Raw genomic sequence first — 13,037 nt, forward strand, 5'->3', positions numbered from 1 at the left:
AGAAAGGCTTTACATAGAAATAGTAAACAGCCTTACTTCTGTACTTTACTGGTAAAATCAATTAAAGAAAAACGTTATCTTAGGCTTTTGTCCTTCTATTTAGCAGTTTCTAATGCAGAGTAGTAAAAAGCACTGTTGAAATGAACTTGTTTGTCAAGGTGTTTTTGAGGTGTTAAAATGCAAATGCTTCTAGTTTCTGTTTCCTTACTTCTGCCTTTTTCTTATTCTATTTTAGGCAGTCCATGATCTAATGGGTAGTGCTGTTCAACCGTTACTGAACTCTGTAGGAGATTCAGTAGAAGCTATTATCATCACTATGCACCAAGAAGATTTTTCTGGGTAACTAGAAATATTTCTTAAATTTACCGTTGCTTTAGTAAGACATCCTGCATACGCATAATAGATTGTTATTGCCACAATGTCCTTGGAGCAAGAGTGCTTGTTTGTTGAGGGGAAGGCGATGCTTTATGGTCAATGAACACAGAAAGCAGAATTACACCTATCTATTGAAACAAATTAATCAGGTAGCATCTGTCTTCCCTTTTTTTTTTTTGCGTATCTGTTGAGTAAAATTCATTTTAAATAGAAAAATAAAGCTAAGCAGAGGCAATTTTTGTGCTTAAAAACCCCTTTTGCTTTCAGAATTATTTTTTGTGGACAGTCTTCAGAACTGTCAATATTCTTGTTTCTCAAAATAAAGCATATAACCTCTGATTCAAAATTACACAGAAATTTTTCTAAAGTATTATTGAATATGAAATGGTTCAAAAAATCTTTTTTATTGAAAGCTCAGATTTAGTGTATTATGCTATTTTCCCATAGCATTTTAATTAAAATTTCCAGTATTCTTTATCTGCAAAGATCTTGAGTCCTATCTGTAATTGAGACTTCCTTCCTGAGCGTTATTTTGGTTGTTATCTCTGTTCTGACATTGCTTATATCATCATCAGACGTACTGTTTTCTGTCTTGGAAACTCACTGAAAATAGTGTATTTTCACAGGTGTTTTAAATTTTCCTTTTGATTTTTTTTTTAAAACAATATTTTACCCTCTCCATCTTTCTTTTGCCACCACTAGCAAAATACCTCTCTAGATGGATAAGCTGATTCCAGCCAAAGGCTAAGTTTTGTTAGGTAGCCTGTATGCTCAGGTTCCTGAGTTTGGAAGAGCTCTTTTGCCTGATTGTGATTCAAAGAAAGAGAAAGGTGATTGATTTCTGTGCCCTGTAGCTTCTGTGCTGCTTCTGTGATAATTAGATTGACTTTATAATCCTGCGTTTGGAGGAATCTAGGAAACTAATAAACAGAGAACAGGTTTGGGGTAGGCTGAACTAGTAACCCTGTGACATGTACTTTTATTTTCTGATCCATTATTAGTGTTTCAAATCAACAACTGGGACATTTAAATTTAGGGGCTGGAAATGAGGTTTAGGCTCCAAACTGGTGGAGGCTCTGCAAGTTGGGTAGGAGTGGGGTGATTTCCTTTATCTTGTTAAGATGGGAATGGCTGATAAAGAGATATTTTTTGACTACAGTTTCAGAGAGCGCTACACGCTCTTTATTCTGAGTAGAAATGAGACTACAATTTATGCCATGACTTCATGGGGTAGAAAAAAAATTAAAAAGAATCCAATAGTTTTTGGTTGTGTTTTAAAGATTAATTTAGCTGTCCCTATTTCTTTTTTCTTTTCTTTTTTTTCAGATCATTATCCAGCTCAGGAAAACCAGATGTCCCTTGTTCTCTGTACATGAAAGAACTACAGGGTTTTATAGCAAGAGTCATGAGTGACTACTTCAGACATTTTGAGTGTTTTGACTTTGTCTTTGATAACACTGAAGCCATGGCTCAAAGAGCAATTGAAGTTTTCATTCGCAATGCCAGTCTAATAAGGCCCCTCGGTGAAGGTGGGAAGATGCGGCTTGCGGTGGATTTTGCACAGGTACCCTTAATACTGATTTCTGCTTTCTACTGTTACTTCACTGTGTTCATTGAAAAGTATCAATACTTTTGTCCCCATCAAAGTATAAACAGGCAGTTGTAGAGATCGGTGCATTCCCGTTCTAAACATCCTCTCTGATGAGATACTGTATCCTGAGAAATGCATCCACTAAGTAGTTGAAGATCTCTCATCACCGTAAGGCACATTCAGGGAGGTCTGACAGCTTCCTATCGAGTGACTGTTGCATTTAAATTCAGCTGCATCTTGACATGTTATCCTGCTTGTCTGACCTCCTCGGTACGGCCATCATTTGCCACTTCATTCTTTCTCTCTCTTCTAATGGAATAGTGTGTCGCTTTCTTAATCACTTTATATATCACAGTGTCTGCCCACAGTGGTTAATCGCTAATTCAGCTGCCTTGCAGTGTAGGAAACAAGCTAAAGAAATACCAATATCCTGTGGAAGAACTGCCCTTTTGGTAACAGAAGGGCAGTTTTCTTGTGGGATTCTCTTCATGACCTGATTGACTTACCTGCCTCTCAGCTTTATCTAGCTCTTATACTGGTCTAAAAAACAAAACAAATTGCCAGATTAATAGCCACTACTTGTCTGCATTATCTACTATATTCAAACTTAATTTGTCAGTAGTAACACTGTGTGATTAACTTGCCAAAGAATACAGGCATCCACTAGGTTGGCCTTAGGGTCCCGGTTATTATTATCCAAGCGGAAAAGGGAATTAGCACCAGCTGTCTGCATACCGAGTGCTGCTTTTGGCTGGTAGGTAACTGAGGTAGGAGAGGAAGGCAGGGAGGGAGGAATCACTGCCATCTCGGCTCCTGCTTGTGGCTGCTTTGGATCATTTGCCTGTGAGTTACATACTCCTGAGTAAAGTTTTTTTTATTTGTTACTCAAAAGTAGCAAATCAGCCTTTACCCACAGAAGTTAAGGGGAAGTTTTCAATTGCTTTCAGTGAGAAGGTTCCGTTCCCTTCTCTACTTTGAAGACAATGGCATAAAATTGGAGAAAAAAAAGGACGCTTGACTCCTCCTCTGGACGGAATATAGATAATTTTTGTAATTTATGCTGCAGTACTAAAGTAAGTCGTATAAATTTGGGAAATATCTTCACCTAATTCTACAGTAAAGAGCATATGATCTAAGCACCTATTATAATAATACTAAAAATATCACTCATTTATCTTTTTTAAACGCTTATTTTTCTCATTCTGACACGGGCTGCCTTTTAAGTGAAAAATGAAGGTATGTCTCCATCTGAGTGTAGGGGGATTTGCATGTTCTTCCCCACTGTGCTCAGTATAACTCCTGAATGGACAACTGTCTGAAGATAAATGTTCTGATTTCTCTTCTTTTGTACTGTGGAAGAAGAAAATAGGTTTTGAATTCATTCTTCCCTCCTGCCTTCAACTGTTGCTGCATCTGGCGGCTGCCTTGTGTTTTTCTCACCTTCACGTTGCACCATATTTTTGGCTTGTTTAAAAATAGGCTTAAGACAAAAACTGTCCGGGCCCAACCAGCCCCATACAGCCACCTCAACACTCACTCTGTGCCTTTGAGCATCTCTGCACAGAGCTCCTTAAGGTGTCCCAGACTGCACAGGGGCTGTAGTGTCCAGAATGGGCTGGACACTACATCCTGTTGCTCGGCATAGCAGAAAAAGGACTGAAACATTTTGTATGTGGAGGCTGCCTTATATCCATGTTTTCTGGGGTGTGTCTGCCCCTCCCAAAAACCTGGTGGGTTTTGGGCACGTGCCCATGACGCCGGATCCTGGTAGCCCCACTGGGGATGTTGTAGTTGCTCTGACCCGGCCAGGAGTCCTGGGCACGTTCACTGAAAAGTGGCTGTAATCTTGAACAGGACTCGTTTCACTTCCATGCTCCCGTTCCCGTGACACGTGGCTTTGTTGAGGAAAAGACTTGGTTCCTCCAAAGAGAAGGGGAGGTTGCTGCTGCTTTGGGCTGAGGAGAGCAGGGAGCAGGTATTTAGCTGGGCTGCTGGCTTGATGGGCAGGATAAACTTTTCCAAATGGCCGTAAACCCTGCGTGCAGGGTTTTTTTCAGTCCCAGCATTGTTGAACTAAAGCCAAACCTGAGGGAAAGGACCTGCCTGGAAAACTACTGTGTGTGTAGGAGGAGGTTTGTTTATAAACTGTTTTTACTTGGGCTCTGTCTTGTAGAGTCATTTTGAATTTTCTGTACTCAAAAAGGGTTACGTGTTCCTGCTTAAAACTGGCTTTTGAGATCTAAAACACCTTTTGGTGTTTTGGGGTTACTTGCAAGCAAAAGACCTTAGCGGAAATCTGTCCAGAAGCTTTGGTTAATTTGAGGTCCTATTATAAACAGGCATGCAGTAAGTCAAATAATCTTGGGTTGCATCAGATTTGGGGTATCTCTCATGCTTGTGTGCATTTCTTTCAGGGCACTCAGAGTTAGAGTTACAGCTGCCTTATACTCAGCAGAACAGCTTTGGCTGAGAGTCGGCTTTGAAAATTATTGCACTGGAAGGGTGTTTTACTGATAAGTTGCCTCAAAACAACAGGTGTCTACACAGAAGGGGGAAAACTGAGGCTTCAAGTGCTCTTCATTCAGAACTGGTTTCGGTGAGGTGCACAACAGCCAATTTTCTTAAGTAATGCTCGCTACTTAGACAGTTAGGAATTATTGCTGTAATTCTGTTGAATTCTCTGTCTTACCCTGTTCCCAGTGTCAGTATTGCATTTTGCTATCTTGTGCATTACAGATATTTCAGCAGTAAGACTAGGTGTGTGCTAGTGTGGCAGCTGTAAACAGAGGTATGATAGGCTTGAAATATGCCTGAATATCATTAGTATGATTTCATGAAGATCAGTGCTTACAGGAACACAGAAACATTTTAAGCCCTAGAAAATGTCTGCAGTGCTGCAAGGTCATTGTCACATACTGTGCTGTTCCTTGGGACTCTCGTTGTTTGAAATATTTCCAGTCTACAGGCTGAATTCACCTCTTTTCATGCTCTTAGTTTTTATGCAGGCAATCGCACAAGATTACTTTTCAGTTCACACCTATAAATTCCTGGATCAGTTTGTTTTCATTTATTTTTTGTATTTTTAATAATTCAGTGACCGTAATTTTAATATTTGTGACCATAATTCAGTATTCACGTATGTAATACCAAATTTCACTTTTTAATTCAGTACTAGTCAGGCTGAAAAAAAAGTTCTCCTGGAGGCAAGCAAGCCAACAAGCCCTGATGGTTTTTCAACATTTATGTTTCTGGGGAGTGCAAGTTCTTCTCCAGAGGACCTTTTAACTTGCTTGGTATTCAGCACTTACACTTAGGCACACTTTGGGATTGGTAGCTTGTAGTTCAGGGCTTCCTAAAACCCGATGGAAGTGCTGGACAATGCAGCAAAGAATGAAATATAAGCACGATCATTTGAGAAATTTATTTAGAAGAAATGAGGAATCTACAGTAATATTTGGCATGGAAATTAGTAGTCTGCTACATAAAGTTTGTAAGCTGATATAGGAAAATAGCTGCTTATTAATAGCAAATACAAATCACAACTACATTGAAATAAACTAGTCTAGAAGTTGCAAAGACGAAGTAATCTTTATGCTTCATGGCATGAAGGCATGACATGATTTCCCGTCTTTTCATAGTACAGGTGTATGTTTGGAGTGACTTATTAAGGCAGGAGCCACCCTCTGTGCCAAGAACCCCATCTCATGTCATGACTGATTATTTTCAGCCTTGTCAAGTGAACTATTTTTATCGATCCTGTTTGAGTTAATACTATTTTATATATACCTTCATATATTTCTTATCTAGGTGTGATTTATAGTTGGGTTTTTTGGCACTGTTCAGTACTGTGTTCAAACAGTTTTGATGGGCCGTAGTTAACACTGCCATCAACTCTTCAGGTCTTTATCAATAAATTACTGCAAAATGTTTTGGTTTTATTGAATTTTCCTAGAAAAATGTTTTTACTGTAGAAGTTGACAATGCTAAATTCTAGTGCAGAAGACATGTTTCTGTCTGTTGGTTAGCCTATGGTCAGAATCTGGTTTCCTGATTCAACATGTGGCATTAAAAAAGCAAGAATATTAGGCATTTGGGTTTTAAAAAATGTAAACAGATTTGCTCGTTTGATCAAACGTGATGATACAAGTGTAAAAATGCTTTTTATCATTTTTCCTAAAAAATTCCTTTCCAGTTTCTTACGGAGAAGTGAGAAAAGCAGGATGCTGTAATCACAGTTGTAGTCATAAGGACAGAAGCTACTGAAGCTAAAATGCACTTAATGTTTAATGCTAACTATCTTACTGGAAGGAGGAAATTATTTTCTGATGCATGTTATTTTGGAGGTATTACAGCTGAAGGATTTACTTAAACATCAACCATTTTGGAATTGCTGCATGGGGGGAGAAATCGAGTTCCACATCCCTTCAAGGCCAGCTTCTGTCATTTAGTTCAGAGCTCTTCTGCTCCCCTGCTTGTTAAAGCATTCTCTCCCGGTGAATGGCTAAAAAAAAGCATTTTGAGTTAACATTTAAAAACTGGGAATTCATCTTGGCCAGGAGGAAATGTAATTGCTAAAAATTTAATGTTAAGATTTTTCCAGCTGAAAAGACAGCTGTTTAGTAATGAGAGATCTTGAAAATACCACTAGGCACTAGGCACTAAACAATAACTTCACTATAGGGTTTTTCAAAGCGCTCTTCAATATATATGCATTATCTGTATCTAGACTACGTATTAACTTCACCCTTGGGTTGCTGAACATAATCCAATTAGAGAAGCCAGCCATGTGATGGTTTTTTTACAATATGGCTAGCCAGTGAATAGTCCAACAGATAATTGACCACCTAGCCGTGGGCTATGGCAGGGTCATATGAGAAGAAAAGATAATATAGCCTTTTTGAGCTTAGAGAGCAAGAATCATTGAGAAGCAGCATATGTTGGGCCAGGGTCTGCCACTGTGTTCTGTGAAGCATAGCAAAATAATATGAATAAATCATGGAAAAGCAATGGGTTTTGAACAAAGTTAGAAGAAATGAGGCAGAGTCATTAGGCCTTCTTCTGTTCTAGCTGCCCCTTCCTTTTTGGCAGGCACGTGCTCTTCCCACTGCTTCTCTTGGATCCTGTGTTAATGATTATCTCACGTTAGTCGATCAAGCATCTGTGGTTGCGAATTACTGCTTGGACGCCTGATTTATCACTGAATTTAACCTGGATATCTGAATTTTCATTGCAGTTCTGGGACAGAAATTTGGAAAAGAAACAAAAGACTGATTACCCTTTCATATGTAAAGTCCATAGGACATGGCTATATGAAAGGCCTTGCACACGCAATCCAAATAACTGGCTTGCAGATAGCCAAAAACATCACCCAACCTGTAAAAGCTCACCAAAATGCTTGGAAACTATAGCTGTATATCATAGCAAAAGCCGCTACTGTGTAAACATGCTGCATGAGTCAACAGTTGATGCAGCTTCAGGTGATGACAGGTAGCAAAACCAAGAAGTGATGTATGCTCAATCCTCTGCCCAATTCCAGCACCTTAAAAACAGCAGCTGTTCCAGCTGAATGATTCCTCCCTGGCACTCGCTCCCAGGCCAGTGGTGCCAGCCGGCACGATGCTCACAAAAACACAAAACGCCGCTCCGTGGGCCTGCAGAAATGAATGTAAGAGCAGAAGGATGCTGTAGCATCTCACTACATCATTGGGCTCAGACAAACAGCTAAAATTCAAGTGAAGAAAACAATCTTAGTTATTATGTGAAGCATAGTTTTTATTGGAGAGATTGGGTTATAACACATAGCAAACTAGTGTTGTAAATTAAGAAAAAAAAGTTTCTGTGGTTTATGTACATTTTTACCACATTAGTTTTCACTCATTCCCACTCTTCATGAGTCAATTTGAGATGGTATAGGATGCTGCAAAGCTTAAAAACAATTTTTTTCTTTGGCAACTAGTACTTCACGAATCAACCATCTGCTGACATTAAATCTATCTAGTTCTAGCAATACTAATAATTTCCTACAGTGAATAAAGGTTGAAGATGAAGTAATAGAATTTTCCAAAGTAAATTTTATTCTTTAGTACTTAAGACTAAAAATGTTGATTTATGGAAACTGCCAAGTATGTTCAAGAGAAATCATTTAAATTTGTTTTAATAAGGAACTGGTTAAGCTGTAGAAAGTTTCACTTACATCTCATTACATCATATTATGTTTCAGGAGTGAAACAATAGTTTAAAACTTATTAAGCAAAATTATATTTTGCTATACTGGGATTTCCTTCCCCTCATGAGTACAGTTTAATCCATGCATCTCTGTTTCCACAAGTCAGACTGGCAGTTTGTTGCCTGTTACCAAATTCTCTAAAGCACTTAAAAGAATTATCTTCTCCCTGGTTCTTCACAGCTACAGGCCCACGGCTCCCACCAGAGCTGGGACACCAGCTCCAGCAGGATATTAGTTACTTCAGCTGCCCCTAGCCAATACAGATGCCTGAAAAGAAGCTCTGGAGAAATCAGAGTCTTGCTCCCATTTGTTTTTCAGGGTCTGTAGGGTTCTTGTATCATGATGCAGCAGTCTACTTAATTAGCTCCTCTTTTTGGCTACTTGTTCATCAACCTGTGTAGCAGACCGGCCTCTTGGCTCCCATACATGCTCAGAAGCATTGCGGGGGATCTGGGGGAACAACATGCTGATCTTGCTCTAAGCTTCATCGCAGTTTGGAGTTGGAGCACCTCCCTGCAGAAATCCCCAGAGAGAACCTGCCTGTCCTGGGAGTGCGCCCTCAACCTCGCTCCCTTGTGCCAGCAAATTCAGCACACAGCACAGCAGCTGACAGCTCCTCCTCAAGCGTGGGGATGGTGGCTTCCCATTTGCATGCCTTTTGCACTGTCTGGTGGATAGCGTGCTTGCTCAGGAACTGCAGAGCTGAGTTGTACGTGCTCTTCAGCCCAAGAAACAGGTACTCCTTGCGCCTGCATGCAGGAGAGGTGACCTAGCCCTCAGGCTGTGAGGGTTACAGGGGGACAGGGCAGGGATCCCACCCAGCTGTAGAGAAGGGGCCAGTTCATAGCCTAGAGTAGAAGATTTGGGGTAAAAAGGGCAGCAGGCAGGAGGGAGCCAGGCTGTTACCCGGGGCTGGAGCATTCATCTTGAAAGCAGAAGACAAAGATCCTTATTTCCACTTTCTGGATTTTTATTCACTTTCTGCGAATTTCTGCTTAATATAAAATGCAGATTTCAAGCGGCCTGGAAGTGCTTGATGTGGGGCATGTACTCCAAGGTTCCTAGGCTCGGGGAGCAGCTTTGCACTGCCTGGAGGCTAGCTCTGTGGGGCTTTGCCCATCGCCTTTCAGAGGTGCCCTCCTCTCCTTGTCCGTAGAGGAAGTGTAGGTGCCTGGGTTAAGCCCTCTGGCTTTCCCAGCTTTGTCTGACTGAGTGTCATGTAGGTGGATACTCCTACAACATGACCTACCTGACCTATTTTGGATGTCTACCTTGGGGAAGGATGCATCACACCCCAGGAGTGGCTGTTTCTCTCCACTGAGTATGAAGAGAACCCGTGTATGTTGAGAAGTAGGTGAGATGACTCCCATCCTGGCACCTGCTTTTTAAGATGGGTGCCTGAAGTATATGGCCTTGATTTACATTAATTGCTAATGTAATTTCTTCTGGTTTTAGATGAACTATGGCATCATAGTTCCCCGCACCATCTTTCTTGTTTATGCTGGAACCCCAGCATAGTTAAATGTTCTTGGTGAAGCCTGTGGCCCAGCAGCCAGCTCTGTCTGAGGAAATGCTACAGCAGGAAAAAATAATAGTATTAAAGACTTCCCTGTAAATAGTGTCTTAATCACAAACGCTTTGAAACTCATTCAGCAATGTTACTTAAATGGGAAGCTCATTGTATGGTGTTTTTGTTACTTATTTTAGCGAAAGTCCTTCGAAACTTAGCTTAATTGTGCATTATGTGGAAATCAAAGTCTGAATAGTCTTTCAAGTTGGGGATTTTAAAAAACGTACGTGGAGAACAAAGCTTGCATCCCTCTGTTGACTGACACTTCAGGAATGCAAAAAATACAGACTTAATCCATATCTGGCTAAAATTACCTATGGAGTTTTTTGACTGGTGGTGTTTGTATTACTGTGCATATTAACTGAAACTTTGCCATGTAATGTTTATGTTCAGTCTGGGATCTGGAAGTGAAATTACTCTTTCTCACTTCTGTGTCCTCACTGTTAATGAAGAGCCTGTGACAGAATTCAGTCTCATGTGAATGATATAAAAACCCAAGTGGAGCATGGCTTTTGTTCGAAAAGGCAGGTGAACTCCAGTGCTTAAAAAACAAGCAGTGTTTAAAAATTGTTTGTTTTAAAGATGGCTGCTGCAACTCAGAGACCAAACAGTATGAAAATAAGTATGAAAATAATGCTCTTACTGATGCTTTTTTGCCTGTGATTCCATATGACCGTGTGGCAGTAGGTCCCAGCTGTCTTCTGTCTAATCTGCGTAGGTTTTGTGCCCCAGAATTTGGGGCCGAGTGTTTGGGAGGGAACCACTTTAACCTTGTCCTTCGCCAAAGGAAAGGGTGCCCAGCTGAAATGGGTACGCATTTTTACTGCTTTAGGAGTGGTTTGTGGAGACCTGCCTAGATTTGCTTTCTTCCTAGGCTGCAGTCAGATTTTTGGGGTATTGACATAAGTGCTTCATCAGGAAATTCATCACCAACAAAATAAACCTGCTGTGAGTAACAAAGCTTCAGTCTCAGAAAGCTCACGAGACCCCTTATGTTCTTAACTAGAGGCTATCACTATCGTTTGTCATGGGATGCGTACTGTGTTGCCAAGAATAAGGCAAAAGTCTTGACTTGGGCAATGCAGTAAGAAAGGAAAGGATAGCTCCTTGCCTCAAATTCAGTCACCAGTGAGAAGTCAGTGACTTGGTCTGCAAGTTTGGATTATTGCTTAAAGACAGGCTACTTCAATACCAAGTTTCATATTTTGGGTCAATCATCTAATTAAAATTAAAATGTTTGTTTTTATAGATGGAGTTAGCAGTAGCACCGCTGTGTCGGCGAGTCTCTGACCTAGGAAAATCTTACAGACAGCTGAGGTCATTCAGGTGAGTTGCAGTCACAGGAACTAGCAATTGGCAGTGTGACCAAACTGTATTTCAAAACTGATTTATTACCTCGTGTTAGATCTGATTGAACTGAGAGCTTTTTTGGCGACACCCACCTGCAAATTAGAAATAGATTAAAGTTCTTTTAAATTTTATGCAGAGTATAACTATGATTTAACAATCTTTGTCATGCAAATGTTGGCCAAATTGTACTTTTTTTGTGTTGCTTTCAGTGCAACTTCTGTATGACAGTGAGTTCTATAGTTACCTTAAGTGTTTTCACTGAAATATAAAATTTACAGTCCTATGTTGTTTAATTACAGTAGGCAACTTCTGTAAATTTTTAAAAACTGAACCTGTGTTGAAAACCTAAGATGCAGACTAGTGGAAAAAAAATAGATGATTCTATCCTAACAAACTATTGCCACCATATAGGCATTTTTCTAATGGCTCTGAGCAACCTGATCTAGTTGAAGATGTCCCTGCCCATGGCAGGGGGGTTGGACTAGATGACCTTTAGAGGTCCCTTCCAACCCCAACTATTCTATGATTCTATGATTCTAAGATAAGCTTTTTCTTCCTTTCACAAGTATATTGTTACATTTTTCCAGACCGCTGCTGTTCCAGACCAGTGAGCATATTGCCAGTAGCCCAGCTCTGGGAGAGGTTATTCCATTCAGCATTATTCTTCAGTTCTTATTTACAAGAGCACCACCAGAGTTAAAATCACCCTTCCAGGTAATAAGATCAACCTGTCTTTCCTTTCGAGATGTCCTAAAGAGGAATGAACATTGTAGTTCGCCCTAGTTATTTTAGTTAAAAAGTATTCAAGCTCATACGTTATATGATTTGTGGGCTTTTGTTTTTATTGTGGCAAAGGTGTTATGGTCATTGACGTCATATTTTGATTAATTAACAGTAGGAAGATTATAACCTGATTTTAAATAGACTCTCAATTCTTTAATATTCTGTCAGCTCATAGAAGAAACTGCAGGTCTTACCCCAGACTGCAAATTGCCTGGATCCTGCTGGTGTAAGATGCAGGAAATCTAGATTCAAACCCCTGTCGGAATTGGGCAAACAGCTGATGTAGGAGATCACCTCTGAGCTCTCAAATAATGTATTGGGCTATTTCTGTTGTCTCTGATTCCTTAACTCATTCTGCATCACTGCAGTATTAAGAGAGCCTCGTGTGGCCTTCATTTATGCCATCTTTGATTCTGAAATTGGTGTGTGTGTTTCCTTTTTCACATTTATGTGTAATTGGTGTTTGTTTGTGTTTCTCTGTATCAGAGGGCTGAGTGGTCCATCGCCCGCTACTCCCAGTGGCTTGATGATCATCCATCTGAAAAAGACAGGCTTGCTCTCATACGGTAAAAATCATGCTTCTTTCTTCTCTACATTTTTGATGATGGAGCAGTAACTTATCTGCACACCAGGACTAGTCTGGAAAAGTAATCATGGGATGAGTAGCAAAATGAGAGAATATATAAACTGAACACTCCCTTCCACCCCTCATACCCAAACCCTCCAGTGCCTTCGGAAGGAGCACATAATCCTCTTGCAAAAGAAGGAAACCATGCACAATGGTGGTTTAAATTAATACTGTGTTTTAGCAAAACTGCCTCTCTCAACTGTTGGAAATTCAAGGCTGCAGCCGTCCTGTCTTGTGTACCAGGAAAGAGAAGCTTTGGAAGCTTAAGCAATGAAAATGTAGGTAGGAAATTAAAAATGGAAGACACTTACACGTTACACCCCTGTAACGTTGTTCTTCAGGAAGTAAGCCCAGGATCTTTAGGAATCGATAATTACATCAGATTTTTAAAATCTTCCTAGGGTGGATGACTTTATAGCTAAATAAAATTTTGCATCTTAAAATGTTAGGAAAAGTTATGAAGAGTCTTGTTTCTCAAAACAAGCAGATTTTTAAAGTGTGTTAGAGAGAACAG

The 13,037-nt window shown here is 40.1% G+C and overlaps 1 protein-coding gene across 1 annotated transcript in view; it reads left to right on the top strand.

Annotated features, from left to right (window-relative positions):
- Window positions 1-13,037, top strand: part of COG5 (component of oligomeric golgi complex 5) — a 193,646-nt gene that overhangs the window by 169,118 nt on the left and 11,491 nt on the right. Inside the window, exons 17-21 of the mRNA XM_009328367.1 lie at window positions 236-339; window positions 1,702-1,939; window positions 11,012-11,088; window positions 11,700-11,826; window positions 12,382-12,461. Coding sequence (XP_009326642.1) covers window positions 236-339; window positions 1,702-1,939; window positions 11,012-11,088; window positions 11,700-11,826; window positions 12,382-12,461 — 626 coding nt within the window. The remainder of the gene's footprint in view (window positions 1-235; window positions 340-1,701; window positions 1,940-11,011; window positions 11,089-11,699; window positions 11,827-12,381; window positions 12,462-13,037) is intronic.

Source organism: Pygoscelis adeliae, unplaced genomic scaffold, assembly GCF_000699105.1.
Source record: "Pygoscelis adeliae isolate BGI_AS28 unplaced genomic scaffold, ASM69910v1 Scaffold267, whole genome shotgun sequence".
In the NCBI taxonomy this organism is placed as follows: domain Eukaryota; kingdom Metazoa; phylum Chordata; class Aves; order Sphenisciformes; family Spheniscidae; genus Pygoscelis; species Pygoscelis adeliae.